General features: G+C 40.1%; 1 protein-coding gene across 1 annotated transcript in view; it reads left to right on the top strand.

Annotated features, from left to right (window-relative positions):
- LOC128718661 (transcription factor SOX-1) overlaps nucleotides 1-16,223 on the top strand; it is a 121,275-nt gene extending 105,052 nt beyond the window's left edge. Inside the window, exons 4-6 of the mRNA XM_053812281.1 lie at nucleotides 2,102-2,296; nucleotides 2,375-2,457; nucleotides 15,483-16,223. Coding sequence (XP_053668256.1) covers nucleotides 2,102-2,296; nucleotides 2,375-2,457; nucleotides 15,483-16,223 — 1,019 coding nt within the window. The remainder of the gene's footprint in view (nucleotides 1-2,101; nucleotides 2,297-2,374; nucleotides 2,458-15,482) is intronic.
- The last annotated feature ends 3,632 nt before the right edge of the window (nucleotides 16,224-19,855 follow it).

Below are 19,855 nucleotides of genomic sequence, written 5' to 3'. Positions count from 1 at the left end.
ATTCTTTATGTCAAAATGCCATGTCCTTCACGAATACAGCCCGGTACCTGCATTATTTGCCAGGTACAGGCTAAAAACTTAAGCTTTCTAACTTTTGGTATGATCTGCCCCTAATATCGGTTCGAGACTCGAACTTCGAGTCGATATCGTGGTGGCTCGGTAACTCGATGTGTATCACGTATATTTAAGGTCTAAACTTTTGTCTCACATTAATTCGGCAAGATGCACTAAAGATATGGATACCATTTTACCTAGTGAAGGAATAAAAACAAGTAAATCATACTCTACTGATTGTTCTGATTCGATCATGCTCAGACATTGTAGTTGTAAAAGTATTTTTGTATTAAAATTCTAAATTCTAAAACCGATGTGTTTGCCTTACTACTTAGTACAAGTGCATCTCTACATTTTAGTACATTGCTACCAAATTTAGTACTTCATCAGAAAATACATCCATGTAGGCATTGAACATCAGAAAGGAATAGGAAATTCACAGGAATAGGAATTCTATTTCCGATTTTAATTCTTGTTTCATTGTTCTACACCACTGACCGTTGAAGGTTTTTAGTACGTTTAGCGCACCACTTGGACGCACTTGAGCACTCCAGCAAGCATTAGTGCATCGTGAAGAGTAGCTTGAACGAACTACATCAGCTCTACCAATTCACCCGATCGAACTCCACAGCCGAACGCAAATTTAGTCAATCGTGATCACTCTACCCGATGATCGTTGAAGCGTATACTCTGTTGTGATGCAAACGGGGAGTTTTTTTTAAATGGAACTCAAAACTTTCCTAGACGACGATAGTTATGTTGCTGGAATTACATGCCACCAAAAAATTCCCCTCCCTGATGTGGACTCTACATACTGTTCCGAAACAAACCATTTCATACATCAATGTTAAACAACGCTTTATAATGATTGGAACAGAGCAGAGAAGTTTGGTGAATAAAAACATATTGCTAGCAGTCAAAACACACACACACCGTCGTCCATTTGTTTGCAGAACTGCAATTGCCCAGTGCAGCGTGTAAGCATGTCTAGTGCATTTTTCCCGAAAACGAACACTTCACAACTTGCCAACCTTCGTTATGCGCAAATCGGTTGGCCGTAGTTCCGAAACCGCTCCTTGGGCTTTGGCGGCGGAAGGGAAACCACTTCACTTTACGGGTTCACGGGTATGATTTAAACCCTCTGGCCACCGGCAAGGCATAGGGGAAAAAAACACACACACAGGACCAAGAGGGTGATGCGATGGACGGGACAAAATGGTGCAGCGTCATTGTTGTTAAGGATGTGAGCAAATATTTGTAGTTTTGCTGGCATGACGTGTAATCGGGTCCCTGTACACCCACCACCGGGCGGGCGGGAGGACACTCTCATCCTGCGGAGTTCAATTTCCGGAATGATTCTCATCTTTGCGTCCAACGTTCGGAAACAATGGTGTGATTTGTTTACAATGCGCGATAGCTGGCCGAACATGAGGCGCCCTGCGTACATTGCCGACTGATTGTAAGGGATTGTGTGGATGTGCACTATTTGCACCGGAATCATATGCTTGTCGATCGGGGGGTGTTTTTTTTCTTGCTGTAACAATGCGCCTTATACGCGGTGGGTTCAATCCGGTAGGTTAAATTGTTTAGGGCAGTTGGAGTATGCAGGAGTTTTGTGTGTTGCCGCTGCACTGTTTACAAATTATTGTAGAGTTTGCGTTTCTGGTTTTTGCAAAATTAATGGGAAACCAATCAAGGGCTAAGCAGCGGAATTGGATTGAATAGAGCCTCAACTATTTCTGCTTCAGCTGGATTGATATCCAATCCATCAGCAATACCGTCAGGGGATGGTTGAAGCTAACATTAAGCATTGTAGTCAATAGGCTTGTGAGTAAAATAATGAAATCGACTCCTGATCGAACATTTTTCCTCCAATCTGCTGTTATTGTGTGTTTTTTTATAATAAGGAGTATAAATAAAGGTATTTTTCATTGCTTCATAAAGCCTTTTTTTGACACAGCGAACTGACGAAATCACTTGATTAACATGTCCCGTACAAGATTTATCAAAAGTCGTCTAATTGAGTCATTTTCCATCCTCCACAAAGGTGCTGAATGGAAGCTATTAACCGAAGACGAGAAGCGACCCTTCATCGACGAAGCGAAGCGTCTGCGGGCGATGCACATGAAGGAGCACCCGGACTACAAGTATCGGCCGCGCCGGAAGCCGAAACCGATCCGGCGCGACGGATACCCGTACCCGATGACGTACCCATCGGTGCCCGTCGATGCGCTGCGTGCCGGTAAGTATACGGCCGGGCCCAACCTGTCGGCCAAACACCTCCGCTTCCTGGCTCTCACATCGGATTTCTCGCCCGTAGGTATTACGCCGAGCTACTTCGCGCCGGGCGCTCCCTACCATTTAGGAAGCCATTTGTCACAAGCCAGTCCACCCACGACACAGGTGAGTTTCAATTATGGGGATAAATGGCCGGTACCGTGGCGGTACGGTACGCCGCGATCAGATTCGTACGCGATCGGTTTGAAGAAGATGGGGTTTTTCTTTGTGTTTCGGAAGCATAATAGACACAATGCACCATCAGGCGTAGATCGTAAGCTTTATTTTGTTTCGGGTTTTGGATATAATACACTCCTATTCAAGTTAATAGTTTTGTTTTGTTAACAGTCTAATGTGCGATCATTTTAAGTAATATGCACAAACTTTTAATTTAAACATTATTTATGATTGCCACAATTGTGTTGCTATATCAAAATAGATACTTGAACTCAAATCAGCAAACAAGTTGCAGAAATAAATCTTTTAAATTCAATTTGAATATCAAGGAAGAATGTTATACGAAACACTGTTGTTAATTCTTAACGGATGAAAAGTATCAACATACGAGGATATGTTTAATTTATGCTTTTACATCTATTAACAATAAGAAATTCTAGATAAAATGTGGTATATAATCATCCAATTCGTTACCGATCACAACATTCCAAATCAAACCTTATGTAAACAGCTTTATAGATGAGTTGGAGTTTTATTCAATCATCCTCGATCAAGATCTTCTGGAATCGGCACTATCAGGAGCGGTGCTGGACACATTTTTGCTCTATTCAAATAATGACAATTACCTTCAATATTTTTGAAATATTGAATGGATACTTCAGGAATATTTTTACAACTGTACACTACAGCCCGTAAATACTCAGTACAATATGGATGTAGAGTATTTGAATTGTATTTTTGAGTTACATTTTACACATGTTTGATTTACTAACTCTAGTGAATTATTTAGAACAGTCTTTGGTACTTCCAGTAATGATCTTTACCTTTGAGAAACCCCGAAATGGCAGACCTCTTGAGAGGCGGCCCGATAGTGTATTGATTGTGGCATCGATCTTCACACGATAGGACCGGTCCAAAACCCCATCCGGAGCATTCCCCCGTAGCAAGGACTGATTATCCGTCTATCATCTGGACTATCCGGAAGTCAGAACTGGCAGGCATGATGTCGTTACGCGAAGAAGAAGAATAAGAAGAAGGCCTCTTGAGGTTGTTGTGTCTGATTGATTGCAGATTGATAAGAAAATTTGCTTAAACTCTGGACATTGTTCAACATTTCCTTGGATAAAATGAGAATTTGGGATATTTCTATACCCGTTGCAATCGGGTACTATCGGTTTATAGTTCATTTGGTTGATTCTATTACTCAACTCGGGTTGATTTGGTGTATATCTTCTCATACACTCTGAAGTTTCGTCACACAGTGTTGAAATTGAAGTACCAAATTTAATGTATTTGCTCATTAAAACTCATACCATGTGGCCCTTGGCTCCGAAAAGTTTTCTCACCACTGGTTTATATGTTACAAGAAATTGGAACCGAGAAATGGATTAATTCCGCCATTTGCGTTGGGTCGTTCCATGGCCATAGCTCTGTATGGATGTGGGACATTACAGCTTTACGCATTTTGTTCTCATTAAATTGCTTATATTTATTATTTGGATTATGATTAAGATTAAGAAAGATTATTTCTTTAAAATTATAACAAAAAACCAGAGAAAACCTTCCCAGAACTGCTTGAAAACATAATCGTTTGGCATAATTTTGTTTGTTTCCAGCGTGTTCGGATGATTGAACAACGCTTAATTGACACAGTCTCACAACTCTTCCTGTCGAGCCAAAACACAGCCTCAACACTCAATAGCCCCGGAAGATAAAACCTTTACTCGATACTCGACTGTCTAGTGTTCCAAGTACCACTCCTGGCCGGATTGAATGGTTATTACCTTGCCGTTGCGGGAATCGCTGCTTCACATCGACCATCTCGACAGACAAGCGCTGTGAATGCGCGTTAGGTGGGATCTTGCAACCAGCACACACTCCGGATGTTACCCCCTTCGAGGTCCCGGGGTTCAATGTCTAGAGGAGCCTGGGCGCACCGGTAGCACCTTGATTGAGAAATTTGTCACTCACTTGATTAGTTGTTTGTCATGCTGATGGCTACAGCGAGATGCGAGATGCGAAGTGGCACAGGAAATGGAATCCATTTGTTCGTGGGGTCTGATTTCGTGGGAGGCTGACTGTGCGTTGTGAGTGATGGTAGTGTCGTCAGCTGCCACCACAGTAGCATCGTTCGGTGTACGAAGTTAATTAACTTAATTGCATACGCCCTTCCAGGAGAACCGGCCCGGTACAAGCCCACTGCAGTGACATTGTAAAAGTGTTTAAATTCCTCGGGCAGAGAAAAAGAAGTACATGTTTCTTAAAAAACGCAGATGGTTAGCACAGAAAGCCACAACACAGCCAAAAAGGAAGTGGGAAAAATGGAACGAAGACCACTGCTGATAGAAACATTTTGACTGTGAAATCATCTATAATTGGAGCCGATTATGATTAAGATTTCTTCTTCTGCGTCTTTGCTACCATTTGCTGCTTGCTTTGGGCCGTTCTACCTCTTCTCTTTTCGGGGGTTGCTTTTGCACCAGTTTTATGGCTTGAAGTGGTTCCGACGATCAGTCACCGCTAGCTCTGGAAGCGTTTAACAAACCGTAAACAGGTTTCCTTCCATGGCGATCTTCTCCTGCACCGATGAACCGATGATACCCACCACCACCTACCCTCGAGAGACCCTCTCCCTTGGTTCTTCCCGCTGATGAAGTTGTCTAGGAAGAAGCGATCCCACTTCGGAAGGAACGCAAACGCGAAAGATCGACAGAATGACGGAGAGCGACAGTAAGGAAGCATAACGCTGTGTTTAAAATGATTACAAGATTAATTTGATGATTTAACACTTTAGGGTTGTTTCGGTTTTTGCTTTTACACCGTAAAAGCTACCTTCCTTTCGACTTTCGCGCTTTCACGCGCGCTTTGTTTCTTCGTCATGTTCGGGTCGTGATCGGAGTTGTACCAGCCGCCCGGTTGGCTCATCCGGCACTTGCGGCCGTCGAGATAATCGGGAGGATCTTTTTTTTCCCCTCCCCCCGTTTCGTTCGCTGTTGTGGTGCCGATGAGGCCTGAGGTTTAAGTGATAATTCGACGGTTTCCACTATGACCGATCAAATTATAGGAATTATCGGGCTGTCGGTCGGTAGTTATTTTCATTTATTTCGATCGATTTGACTCGTTGCTCGCACGGTACACGGTGGGATGATTTCGAGGAGTTTTTCTTTTTGTTCCGTTTCTCTCCAGCCTTAAAGTGTTCTGCTTTCGTTTCGCGGCTCCTGGTGTGGTGTATGTTTTATCCGCTCGGTTTAACACGGTAGCGATGCGATGCGGTAAACGGTGCTAAACGGATGGGGATGATTGTTTTAAGCGGCAAAGTGTTTAATGATTAAGTGGTGGGATTTGATGGATTGGTATTGATCGTTTAGAAATCGAGTTAGTTTGACGGTGAGATGGTGTCGATAATCACACTGTAATTTAATAATTGGTAGTAATATTCACTATTACACTAAATTGTGATTAAAATTCGTAATAAATCGATAGTATTTTAATACAAAATATTGTATTTTATAAATTCCTGGAATCAAATATAACCAATTAATAAAATTCCTCAATCATCTTCAATTTATTTGTTTTTTTAGTTAGAATGATTTTATATAGCAAATCTAACAACAAAGATACACAGCTTAACTGTTTAGTCACTCGAATACTCTAAGCGACTGAAATCAAATTAGAGCAATCTAATTCATTTCTAGGATTAAAATCTGAGTGATTAAATATTCTTGCAGATCAGAATTGATGGAATTCTTAGACGAACAAACCTTCAGAATTCTAAATATCTATTCGCGGATGGACATGTATTGGATGTGACCTATGAGTGGCAGAATGCGTTTTATTTTTTAATAATCAATTCGCAACGAAACTCTTGTCAAAATGTTGGTTGATGTCAATAAAATAGTTATGTCAATATAGACCTCCTGGACATGTTTCTCAATAAATTATATAGTTAGAAAACTTCATTCTCATGGTACAATATACTCTGTTGTTCGAATTGCAATATTTAATATCAGAATTTTCCTTCCATACAAAGAGATATTTAATTTCAATGGATATCGAAACGTAAACAATATTAAAGAACCCTGCTTCAACGGTAGTAGACAAGTGAATATTACCAGAGCTTTAACTCACTTGCCTATGAATAAATTCCTTGACTATCGTTAAGGCAAGACTATAAAATATTTAAGGGAGATAGAGGATAAGAAAAAAAAGATACATCACTAAACAGTGTTGCAGAAAGAAGTATGTACAAATTGCTTTGAATTCACGATGTAACTGTAGGCAATATTGAAGCAGGATTCATCATACAAAGGTGGACATTACAACCAAACTAAGCATCATTACAGAAAGCTCGTAAAACCCAAGTTTGGTTGGACAGTAATGCCTCGGCAATACATTTTACCATGACCTCCACTATCTCAATCCCTAGATATAAATCTGAATTGGGCTATTTTGTAGATCAGGTGTCTCCAAATTAGGTGTCTTTTCAGCTTGCGGACCGCATTGCTTGAAACTACCGCTGCCGAGAAACAATAACTTGCAGGCCATTTACACAGACATTGCGATCCAGATAATTATTTATTTTTACATAATTTAGGCCCTTGAATTTAATCAACAGAACTAGTAATTGTTATTTGAACGCGAGCGGTAATTTGGAGACCTCTGTTTTAGATGATGATATCAACATAGTAAAGACAGAGACAAACCAATTCTTCATCGTGAATAGCATGACTGTTACCATGGTGAGCAGTTTGACAATTGTCTAATTTGTCAAAAACCTAATTAATGAACAGTTTTAAATATGTCCACTGCACTTAATTAGACTAAATTTCGACCAAATAGCATCAAATTATATTACTTTTTGCAAGAATAAGACTGTTTACAGCAACCCTGCAGTTTAGTGATGAAAACTGTCAAGATTAAACGAGTTAACTGAGTGAAAATATTTAAAACAACAAAAAAGCTTTATAACAAAATTGCTATAAGACAGCATATATTCCCATGACAATCCTCCAACCCATCCCCGTCAACACCTGATTCGTTTCATCTCACTCACAACCGTTCGGCCCTGATTTAACCATTTTCCGAACGAACCAACGCAAATCATCTGCATCATCGTCGGCACACATCTCGCCCTGGGAATCATGATCAAACTTCTCATTAGCGGGAAAAAGCTGACGAACCGAACCGAACGGTTCATCGATCGGAGTTTTTTTTTTCCTCGGAACCAAACCAAGGCACGCTCATTCATTGGAAGGTCGAATCGATTCCGAGGATCGAATTTTCCACCCCATTTGCTATGGGCCGTCCGATTTCTCATCTCCGCAACATCTTCATCTGGACGAAGCGAGTGGAAATCGATTTCGGGTACGAGTAAACGGTACCGGATCATTGAAACTGATCCAATTTCTCAATCATGACGATCAGTCAGAGGCAGATCGATGGGAAAAGTGGAATGATTAGGATGATTTTACTGCGCTGCCTGGTCGAAACGTTCTAAACGGCACTAGGCAAGCACTGGTTGAGAAACATGCTGTAATCATTAGAGAGCAAACCTTTTTTTCCCATGCTCCAGAAGAATCATCTCGATGGGTGCGATGATGCGTATTTGTTTAGACAATGGGGAAAATAGCGGAAAATTGCTAGAATAACAATGCCGGGTTCCGCTCATACATATCTCTTTTTTTTGGCCGATATCCCACTGGAATCCATCGTTTCTCACGATTCCCATACTGATATCGTGGATGTGTTGCAGTATGGAAAACCGTGAACCGTTGCTGAAGGAGAAAGTAAACACTTGAAAACAATGACAGACTGGAATTGAGTGGAAAATGAAAAAAAACTGTCGGCAATGATTCGAAATATCAACAACGGGACAGTTTGAAGGTGAAACCGACCAAAAATGACCGGCTCGCAGGGTGTCGCTGTCTAAAAATCTAAACATTCCATTGTCGGGCAAAAGCAAACACTACAAGGCCACGCACCATTTGCGAACCCCAGTTCGTCGGGGTTGTCCCCGGATCGTCGGTGTGTAATTATGTGCACCTCAAACGTATCAACCCCCTCTGCCCCTTTGAGTTGAGTACCCTTCCTTTTTTCCGGAATAAAAAGTGGGAAATTTGGCTCTGTTTGCTATTATGGGCTGTGGAAATAAAACAAGTGTGTTTGCTTAGATGACTGGTAAGGATGATGCGATACTGTAGTGTGATTTAAACTTGCACACACACAGCGTAGAGCCGCGGCCTTTGTTGGGGGTTTGTTTGCTCATATGCGAGGGTGAAATGTTTTTTCTTCCGTGGTGAGGTGATTATTGTGAGTTTTTAAAAAAGCGTTCCAAACTGTTTGGTTTAGAATATTTTAAAGTGCACTTTTTTTGTAAACAACGACAAATATATGAATTACTTCCAAAATGTATCAAAATATCCTTAACGAAGGAATAAATGTATTGAATAAAAATGACTGAGACGAATGAACAATATACAACTACATAGAAGCTAGCAAAAATACTTATTGCTCCTTACATACACTTTTGTACATAAATGTAAAGGCAGTTTTAAACTATTCATTCGTTTATTTGTTATAAATTACATCAAATTAACTCTGTGAAAGCGCAGTATTATGAGATATTTTACACATCAACTTGTATTAACTTTGTATGATTATTTTTTTAAAGAGATTGAATATAGGCTTAACAAATAATGAAATTTTTAAAATATTTGATGATTTTTTTTACGACAAAATGTTTTAATCCTTAAGCAAGCATGACTAACTGCTAAATAATAAGACAGTACAGGCAGTCCCCAAGATATGCTATTTTTGCGGACTTCTATCTTGAATTTCCGCGTAAGTCGAATCCAGGAGTTTATACTTCAAAGTTAGATAGTTGACTTCCTTCTCTGCACTTCATTTATTCAGCAAATTAGGTGAAATTATTAAATGCATGTAAAGAATCTTGAAAATTATCTAATTAATTAAAAACTGTTATGGAAGGGGAGTAAAATTTTGAAGACTCTATGTGAATGTTCGTGCTAGTGCATAAATTATTCAACAATGCAATGGCTTTAGCACTCCAGGAAGTTGTAATAAGTAACGATATTTATATCCGCATACAACAAATATAAAATAATTATTTCTATCTTACTATTAAATTGAGATGTTTCTCACCGTAGAATAGTCTTTTTTGCCTTGCTGCAGTTGCATCAAGACAAGTGCAAAACAAACAAATAAAAAAAAAACGCAAGAGCATTGCATTGTCCAAGCCACACAGAAACACCAACGATGCGGAAATTACACGGCTGTCAGACAATGTTAGCAGCATCGATTGATTGACGCTCGTGTTGAAGTGCAAAAAAATAAAAGGAAGCTGCCAAGAATCTTCCGCACCACACAAAAGCCGTCTGTTCTTGAAAACCCATTGAACTTTCAACGATGAGCTCCAGATTCCAGCATCAATCGATATGATTACCGATAACAGATAACACGAATCGTAGAGTGAAATCGCGTTCAGAATCTGAAGGTACAAAACGGGGAAAAATCAAACATCCCACCAAAGCTGACCAAACAATGGTCAGGAATTCTCTAAACAAACTCAAGCAACTCCCTTTCTTGGGCACCTGATAAACTTGCAGCTAGCACGATAGCAAGACACAATTATCGGAGGGGAGGACCAAGCACAACCGCGTAAAGTGAAGAGAAAGAAAATGAAAATATTATATTTATCGCATCATTTCTTTTAATAATATACCATTAAGAAAATTCATCATCACCTCGTTTCGTCCAGTCCACTAAGGTTTGGTCAGCATACCGAGGGCGTGTTTGTGTGTTTAATGTACGCTGCCGTTTGAAATTTCTCAGGTTGTTAGGATGTACAACGTCTCAATGTGCTGCTGCTGCTGCTGCTGCTTGTCCAATAATTACCAGCCTACCGAATAATTTCTCAGCAGGCAATGTTTCAATCCGCTTGCCCATTTGCTCGGGCTGTCATGGTTGTGGCTGCACAACGGTACACTGGAGGTGTACGGTGTAGCCTTCGTTACCATGTTGCCATGGTGTTGCCCTATGGGTGCTAGGATGTAATTATGTTTTTAACACTTTGTTCTTTCCACTGTATCATTATCCGTTCAATTCAACACTCGCCTTGGCGTTTGCTGTTTGGGTCTTTTTTTGTTGTGTTTGTTTTGCTGTGTTGTTGGACCTATGTACTTTACGCTTTTTTTTTAAATAGCTATTATTTGCTGAGCTTGCTTTTTTATGTAATTGGAGTTGAAGGTCTATCATTTTGTGTAAATATGGTTGCACAATCGTTTGCCAAAAAGAAACGTCCCATTATTATTTCTTTTTTTTTAGATTATTGCACCGTGCGAACAAATACTTCATAGCTTTGAAATAAAATCAAACAAAAATGTGTAAAAAGAAATCGCCACCACAGAACTAATAGCTCCCGGCGCTACCATTTTGTCACCCTTGGCTCAATAATGGAGTTTGTTTTGATTTGATTATGGGTCTTTTGCTCCCGAGGTCTCTACCACACAAGATAAAACGAGGTGTCCGACGTAAACAAAGCAAAACAAAACCAAAAGTCTCACACATTCTTGAGTCTGTGGAATAGAAGGGAAGGAAAATTATAGTCTCGCAGTGTGCCCCAAGGACATTGGCACGGAAATCTCCACACAAGGCCTCACGACAAACATCTGCCATTGGCTGGGCGTGTACGGGAATGCTGTGGGAATGCAACCGTTGCAAGCACTCCCGTGTGCTTAGGGTGCTGGCGCGGAGATACAGCCCGAGTACAAGCGCACCGACACAAAGGCGAGTGACGCTCGGGAAAGAAAAGTCAAAGCGTCCAGCAACGAACGCTGATGTGATGTTCGTATTTCAATCAGCAGCAGCAGAACACAAAAGAATCCACCGGAAGCTGACCAAAAGACTAAAACGCCCCGTAAGCCGTCTAATTATTGTCCATTAGCCGGAGGGATGGAATGATGGTGTTAAGCAGGGAATTTGCAATGATTTTTTATTCGCAATGATGGAATTCCGTGGGTCAAGTCAAATTAAGACATTCTTTTGACTCTTTGCTTTTCCTCTCTTTGCAGCATTGTTGAAGAAATAGGGAGAGAAAAATGGGATGGATGGTGAATTAGTTTGTTGTTAGCGAACATAAATGAAGTGGAGAAAAAGGGCGAGTTGAATTCAGCTGGTGCCAATATGTTGAGGCACTTCTTAAAAAATATTAAGCGTATTAAGTGTCAAACAATTCTCAAATTTAAACATTTAAAGATTTAAAGTTTCGATAAGGAGTTCTTATTGAGTTGGATTAAATCATTATAACTGAATTAATTATAAAATATAAAAAAAAAAACGAAGAGACTATTAAATAATTCGAACACTACAAAGGCAAAGAACAGACGAAATGAAATGACAACATCGCAGCATTTTGTTGCCCAAAAGCCTCCACAAATGAAGTCAAAACGAAAGAATGCACTGACAAAAGATGACACTCAAACAATGGCCGCTTAACGAGCGTCTCGTTCACGCTCGATCACGTTCGCGAATGTGGCAAGGTGTTGAAAAAAAAAACACACAACAACAGCATGTATACGCAAAAGAAACGCGACAGATGGAAGGAAGTTCAGTCCGTCCCAATGCCCGTACGGTGCCAATGCCTGACGTACGGTTGGGAAAGGAAGCGGCCCGGCGTGCGGTAGGAGGTGCGCACAATAGCGGCGCATTCATTACTGGTTATTTATTTGAAGTTATTTATTATTTTCTTGTTATTTAAATTCATAAACCCGCCAACAACCCTTGCGCGTGTTCTCTCCGCTTCGCTTCCAGTTCCATCTTTCCACTTTGGCGCACACATGGTTGCATCTAATGCATTTCGGTTGCAGTTTCAAACGACCTTCGAGCGGGCAGACGTTTTCTGATCGCTATTCACGTGACAAATTAGACGTCTAATCGTCTTGGTAGAGACAAAAAGAGAATTACCTCACGTTCTATTCGCTTGTGCAATTCTATTGCTTGACACGACGATTTACAAAGCGATTTGATCTTAATGTTCTACGTATAAGTCTACTTCCTAATGCTGGCCATTACTAATGAATGAAAAATGTCTACTTACTAACAAATCTTTAGAGGAAAATGTGATTACAGGACCAAGAGTTGATCCATAGCTTTATTCATTCGTATTCTTCAATTGCGTGACTCTATTTTTGCATCTGATCTTCAGGACATATTTCAAAACAAAAGAATGAATTAAGTAGCTAGACATTGAGATAATTAGCGTACGACACTGGTAGGTCACTTGAATAGTGGAATATTTATACCGCATAACTTAACAACACTTTTGGATCACATTCCCCAGCTTCTCCGCAATTTGAAATGCTAACCCTGTAGAGATATTTCAAGGAACATATAGCTTGCCATAGGTCACGGCGAGTCTGACGACTTGATTCGTCTATCTACACATGATAGGTCAAGATAGATAGAAGTTGAAGAACTAAATAAAACTGAGCTACAGGTAAAGGATGTGATCTCGATAGAGGATACTCTGATTTAATGCAATGTTGAAATGGAACTCCTTTTTCCATATCTTTTTGTAACTTTTTTTTGCAACTATTGAGCTCAGTGATGTGCAAGTCTTACAGATAACCAATAGGTGAACTCTAAGTATTGTACTGCTTGACTTGTCTGAATAATTTTCTGCTTTTATTTCCTCATTCTATTAAGTATAAAGAGTTTCACTAATTGAAAATGCAAATCTGACAAAATATTTAACTTATTAGAAGTTTGATTCTTTACTAATGTTGTTGCGCTGTAACTAGGCTTGAAGTAGTGAAATTGAGCTCAATTTTATCAAATTCATCAATTATTTTGCTTGATTGTTATTTTTTCGAATCGAAGAAATATATTTTTAAACAAATTTGAATCAAGATGCATTCATCGATATATTATTACCCAATTCTTATTTGTTTTCAAAGTGTGTTCACAGTTTTCCAAAATTTTGAGCACTTTGCAATGCAACTCATTGACTATTCGAATGTTTAAAGCTAAAATTTAGCTACAAACACGCTATCACTTTTCTTCTTAGAGTTCAATGACTAACCAGCGTTAGCCTAACTAAACCTATATATGTATGAGACCGAACGTTGAGTTTCGAGACCAAGAGTTTTTCAATTAATAACCTCGATTTATGATTGTTAAAGGAAATAATAAGCAACTAAAGACACAGAAAAAAACATATTTGCTATAATTCTAAAAAACAATTATGAACTCTAATTTCATATAATTAAAGTCGCATAGTACAGATGCAATAATTTCTGGTGAATTTTAAACAATCAAAACTATTGCATTAAGAATAACTCATTAGACAAACAATATACTGATCATGTGTTGGGCTGTGAAGCGTCTTTCCTTCACATTCAGCACGGTGCGAAGCGGATCAGACGGATTAGTATCGTCGCACAAGCCATCATCCAAAAGCCGCCAAGATATCGCCAAGATAAGCTAAAAAAAAAACCCCAAGCGGTGGCACATTCACCGTACATTGCTCGTCACCATTTTCCAACCACCCCTGGCGGAAGCCAACCGCGGGGAAGAGCCAATTTGAATATTAAACAAAAACAAAAAACAGCTGCACGCGGGAGTCGTGGGGCGGTTTTTATTATTATTTTATTTTCTGCAATAGCTGGCTTCCAGTTCGTGTTTTGTGTGCTGGAATGTGTGCGTGTGTGCGTGTCCACTGAAACTACAAGCGCATCAAAACCGATCGACACCGACAGTGGTGGCATGTGGTGTGATCGACGCCACCGACTGTATGCGAGGAAGCTGAAGGGGATATCATATTTTAGCTTCTTGTTTTGTGGAAGATTAACGAATTTTTCATTTCGCCAATTTCCATCGTCATCTCCTGTTGCTTTGCCCCCTTCTTTCGCCTGCCCACGGTTACAACGTGATGCGTCAGCTCGGTTCGCATTTTGCTCATTTTAAGAGGAAACGAAGTTGTCCAAGGGTCTCCACTAAGATCTTGCTTATTCTGAAGCAGATTTGTAGCATTATTTCTATCCTTAAACAAGCAAAAAGTGCCGGATGATCTTATTGATGAAATGATCCTCTGGTGGTGTCTATCCGCACAAGATCGTTGAAGATCTCCCAGCCCCTTGCTTGATGTAATTTATGAGCTTTATTCATTTACAAGTTTATTGACGTATGGACAGTGGAGCTCGAAGCTGGATAAGCTCCATGTTTGCCACACAGCATAATCTGTCCTCATCATATAATTGAAGCGGACGCAGTAAAAAACCACCGTAAACGATTCGCTTCCCTACTAGAGCAATCTGTAGTTTCTGCATAAACTGATGCTTTGGCAGAAGACGAGGCATCCGTTTTTATAGCACCTTTATAGCACCGTCTCGTCGCTCAATTAAATCTGATCGATCAGGGCGTGAGTTGCTCGTGCAAATGTCAGGACACAAGCGCAGTTAGGCTCTGCTTTATGGACGCTGATCAGTGATCCGTGTGGTGTTACGATCGTGTACGCAAAGATATGACACAATAAGACAGTAAAATGAGACAAAAAAGTTGATTAACTTTTGCGATGTTAAGTGAAGTGAGATAAAAGTAATATAATTATTTAAAAAAATAAACAGAAGAAAAGACAAACTTTCGCATGATATTGGTAACCATAACAGTTGGCTGATTTGTTCAACTGTTTTGGTATTGTTTTCATCTTATTTGATCAGAAAGAGAAATCTTTATTTAAATAAAAATTAACTGTTGTTAACTAATCTTTTAATTTATTTTATTTTGATTATTATTAATACATTTTATAGATAAGTTAAGAGTTAAAATTCATTAATTCAATTAAAAAAGTAGTAAAATGATACATATTTGTATCACAGTGTGCTCTTCTTGTGCCTTTGAAACGACTTTTTTGATGAAATATTAATGTATTTGCCTCCTTCTACTTCTGATCATTCCAGTCATCGATCGCATCCCAGATGGACGTGTCGAAGTTTGCCCTCGACCGTAGCGCATACCTCAACACTGCCGCTGCCGGGGCCCTTTACGACACGACCAAATCGCAAACCAACCCGTACAGCGCCTATCTCGATCCAACCTCCGTCCTGACGAAGGCCTACTTCGACTCGAAGATGTACCAGGATCGGGCACAGGCCGCCGCCAACTATGCATTTGACATTTCCAAGATCTACGGTTCCACCGCCCAGCAGCAGATCGGCAGCAGTGGCGGCAACGGTGCCCAGCAGCAGCATCAACAGCACCAACAGCAACAGCAACACCAGCAGCAACAGCAGCCACAGCAACATCAGCCACATCAACAGTCATCCCATCTGCACCATCCGCTGCACCATCAGCATCAGCTGCAGAACGGTGGCAGCGGCAGTGGACTCGACGAGCGAGAATCGACACCCCAGCTGAGTGACGTCGCGCCCGACATCAAGCCACAGATCGGGGAACCGCTCGAGGGCTCTCCGCTGCACAGCCACAGCTACGGCGCTGGTTTGCTGGGCGGTGGTGGTGCTGCAGCCTCCGGCCTATATCAGTATTCTGCCGCGGCAATGGCTGCCAGTCAGGCGGCCGCTAATGGGAACGGCAGCTCTAGTGCGAATGGTGGTGGCGGAGGAGGTGGTGGTGGTGGCAGCGGTGGTGGTGTTGGTGGCACTGCCGGTGAATACCGACGGCCGCTCACCGTCATCTTTTGACCCAACTCCGAGCTGATGGTGGATCGCGACTACTAAGTAGTTTGGCGTCGGGCGCACTCATCGAAGTATACGAAGTTTCGTGTTTAAGCCGACCCGCGCGATGGCAAACGGGCGACGGCACAGTCGAATAAAGGCCACGCGTGTATGAAGGCGATGCTCAAGCGAATTTTATTTATTTGCTAGATAAATTCCCCTACTGATGTGGTAGGTGCAGGTGCAATAGGGTTGGGGCGTTTGGGAAGAACATTCGGTGTGTATTCAAACAAGTAAATGCGGCTCTGATGGATGGTGTAGAAATGATGAGCAAGCACGCGCTGCTGGTATTCAAACCATTTTAAACAAAATCAATCTTAAACCATGCATGACGGAGATTTCTTATCGAACGAATTAAACACTCAAAACGTCAGCAGACAAATCGCGAAGAGTTAGAACGATTTTCAAACACTCATTTATCACCCTAGCTTATGTAGTGTAAAGTCAAGAAGATGCTAAGAAGGAGATGGGCCGGAAACGTCATAAAGTTGCATCCACTTCACTCACGCTCCTCCAGGCGCTCGGTGAAGCGATTTGCGGTGCGTGCCGACAGTCCGGATCAAATTGAACAGAACTTACAAAGCAAGAACGACAGCATAACATAACATAGATTATCGAAATTGAACACACATAATGATAATTTTAGGAGTAACTCCATTTGAAAATAATTAAGTTACAGTTGAATAAAACAAACGAAAACATTTCGGAACGTATTTGACGTGTGTAAGTGTTTTAATATTATTTTTAATTCCTTAGTTAAGGAACATGTTTTCAACAAACAGTGGACAATTTCAATGCAAGATTGCTCTTGATTTTCTCTAAATTCTTCAGATATGATTTGTTATAATATCAATAATCAATCAAAATAATATAATCCGAATAGACGTATTTATATAATTTAATTTGAAAATTAATCAAAATTCCAACACAATCCCGTATTTGCGCGGTTTGTTGCTTATGGAGCAATTTCGAATCGTTCGAAGATGTACGACGTTAGCGCCACCTAGATGTGAAATTACGCAAGCAAGCAAAGCCATCACCATCAGATGCACCCTTGTTTACATCCTAAATTGTATGCAATCTGCAGCACACAAGCTTTGACCACAGCATGAACAACATTTGCCCCAAAATGTATGCAATGTAGAGCTTCAATTTCGAAATGACAGTTTATTTAGGGATTCTTTTTGCTGCTTTAGTAAAAAATTGCACATTTTGATACTAGCTTGAAGGTTCTTGAAAAATAGCAAATGATTTTTAATACTTTTTATTATTTACCGAAGATCAACCTGTCAGCTGCTCTAGTCAAAATGCGTTCGAGAACAAGGATTTGAAATCTAATTTCATTTATTAAATTCATATACCACTAAAAATCATTACTTTGGTGAAGTAAGTGGTAAAATAAATATGGCTATAAATAATAAATATGGGTGTTTGGCTACTTAATGAAAATGAATCTATTCAATTATGACAAATTATAAATATGTTTTCTTCATACATCTTTTAATTGTTTTCGCTGGAATCGCAATCGGAATATTTTCGCGATCAGAATACGTCACACCATGCAGAACTAGAGGAAAAAGGATTTTTTTTTTACTTTAGGACGACAGAGAAGAATATTTATACTGAATAAAATAACACACTGCAAGTGAAAATATTCTGTCGCACTCAAGCTTATCGGTTTCGGTTCATTATTTGCAATTGTTTGCTTCTTTAAAATGGTGAAAATAAAACTCTTTAACAATTCCACGTGGCTTCACGCCACGATGCAAACGGGAATAAAATTAGCCACCACACAAAAGCGACAACAACCGGCACCTTTTTCCAACGTGACGTCGGATTGTGCCTAATGGCCGTGCTCAATTCCTTTCCAATCGAATCGAAACACTCGAAGAAATGTTTTCTTCACGACACAGGACAAAGCCACGCATGATTATGTTTCCACGCGCGGGACGGAAAGCAACGTTTATTCATTATGCACCAAAGTTTCGCCACCGTCTGTTACGGTACGGTTTGCTTTGTGGCAGTGGCAATGTATTTTGTATACGCAAATTGAAATTGCTTCACGCCGAGTTTTACCAGGTACCGATCTGCATTCTCCAACGGGAAGACGCCTATTTTGGCCACGCATGAAGTGGTGGAATGGAACAAGAACGCCGACATAAGCCCGTTTCGGAGAAGCAGGAATCTATTAAAAACTCTTCTCAATTGGCAATTGTCGATAGGCGGCCAATTGCGTGACAGCACGCGAAAAACGGTCCCGTGGAAACGATCATACGGCGAACCGATGTTTCGTCCTTGCACGAGGTTGGGAAAAGAAGGCTTAAACCACCAAAAGCCTTGCCGTTGACATCTTTCATAAAGCAATTTGTACCTTTCCAAAGTGGACGTTCGATGCGTCATCCTTCTAGACCAGTGGTCGGCAAAGCCAAGCTAAGGGCTTCAATTGCCATCACTTTTTCAAATTCCTTACTAGTTGTTACTCTTTGTTGTTTGTTGTTACTCTTTCTGGCGTCTGAAATTCCACTTTTACTTTTCTTTAATTTTCTTATGTCTTATTTGTTTTCTGTTTGCATATTGTAAAGTAGATAACTTATCCTCATCATTATTTTTATGCTTTTTGAAGATTTTGTAACTTTATGTGATTTTTTCCTCATGTTTTTAACAAATAGAATTTTGATATATTATACTTTTCTTGTTTTGTTATAGTTTCTGGTTATCTGGTTGTTTTATTACAGTAGTTTTTCATTTTTATCTTTTTATTTTTCAATTTTTTTACTGTACACATTAAGTAAAACAACTTAAACAGTATTAAATATTGACTTGTTTATTGTTTTCTTCATTTTGAATTTTTACTTCAATTTCACTGTGCATTTATATAAACTTTATGATTTATCCTTTCCTAAGCTAATCGTGATTTTGTTACATTTTCTTTTTGATTTTCGATTCTCTCTGTTTTTATTATATTTTGTTTAATTTTTGTTCGTTTGTTGTTTTCTTCTTAAACAGTTCTTTTAACTCTGTTACTTTTATATTCTTCTTTTCCTCTAGTTATCTCTTTTGCACATATTACAATTTCATCCTTTGAAGTTTTAGCTTTGTTATTGTACTTTTCATGTTTATTTATACATCTCATAATCTTTACTGACATTTTCGATGTTTCGTAATTCGCTTTGTAATTCATTTGCCCACCACAACCTTGCCGACCACTGTTTTCTGGGCGTTCCGAAATCGAAAACCGCGTTTGGAACGTACTACGTCCGCGACATCTTTTTTCCCGGTCAATCGAACCACACGTGCTCGAGGCCGCTTCCAAATAATTCGCACCAGAAACCCAACAGAAAAGACGGCGACGTGCGTTTTCTGATTGAATAACAATGATGTCTTCCTGTTTTTCCTCTCCGAGCACGCCAAATGTGGCTAAACGAGATCCGTCCAAAAGGCTTTTCTCGATGAATACGTTAGAATTCAGGACGAATGACTCCACACACACACACAGACAGACACAAGGTGCGAAAAGAGTGAAAGAGAATGTGTCATCAAATTAGCGCATTTCTCTTCCAGCTCGCTATGGCCGCAAAGGTGGCACCGCAATAACCCAG

Source organism: Anopheles marshallii, chromosome 2 (assembly GCF_943734725.1).
Source record: "Anopheles marshallii chromosome 2, idAnoMarsDA_429_01, whole genome shotgun sequence".
NCBI classification, from domain to species: domain Eukaryota; kingdom Metazoa; phylum Arthropoda; class Insecta; order Diptera; family Culicidae; genus Anopheles; species Anopheles marshallii.
The sequence above is the reverse complement of the archived record's forward strand: the minus strand, read 5'-3'. Positions and strand labels throughout refer to the sequence as shown.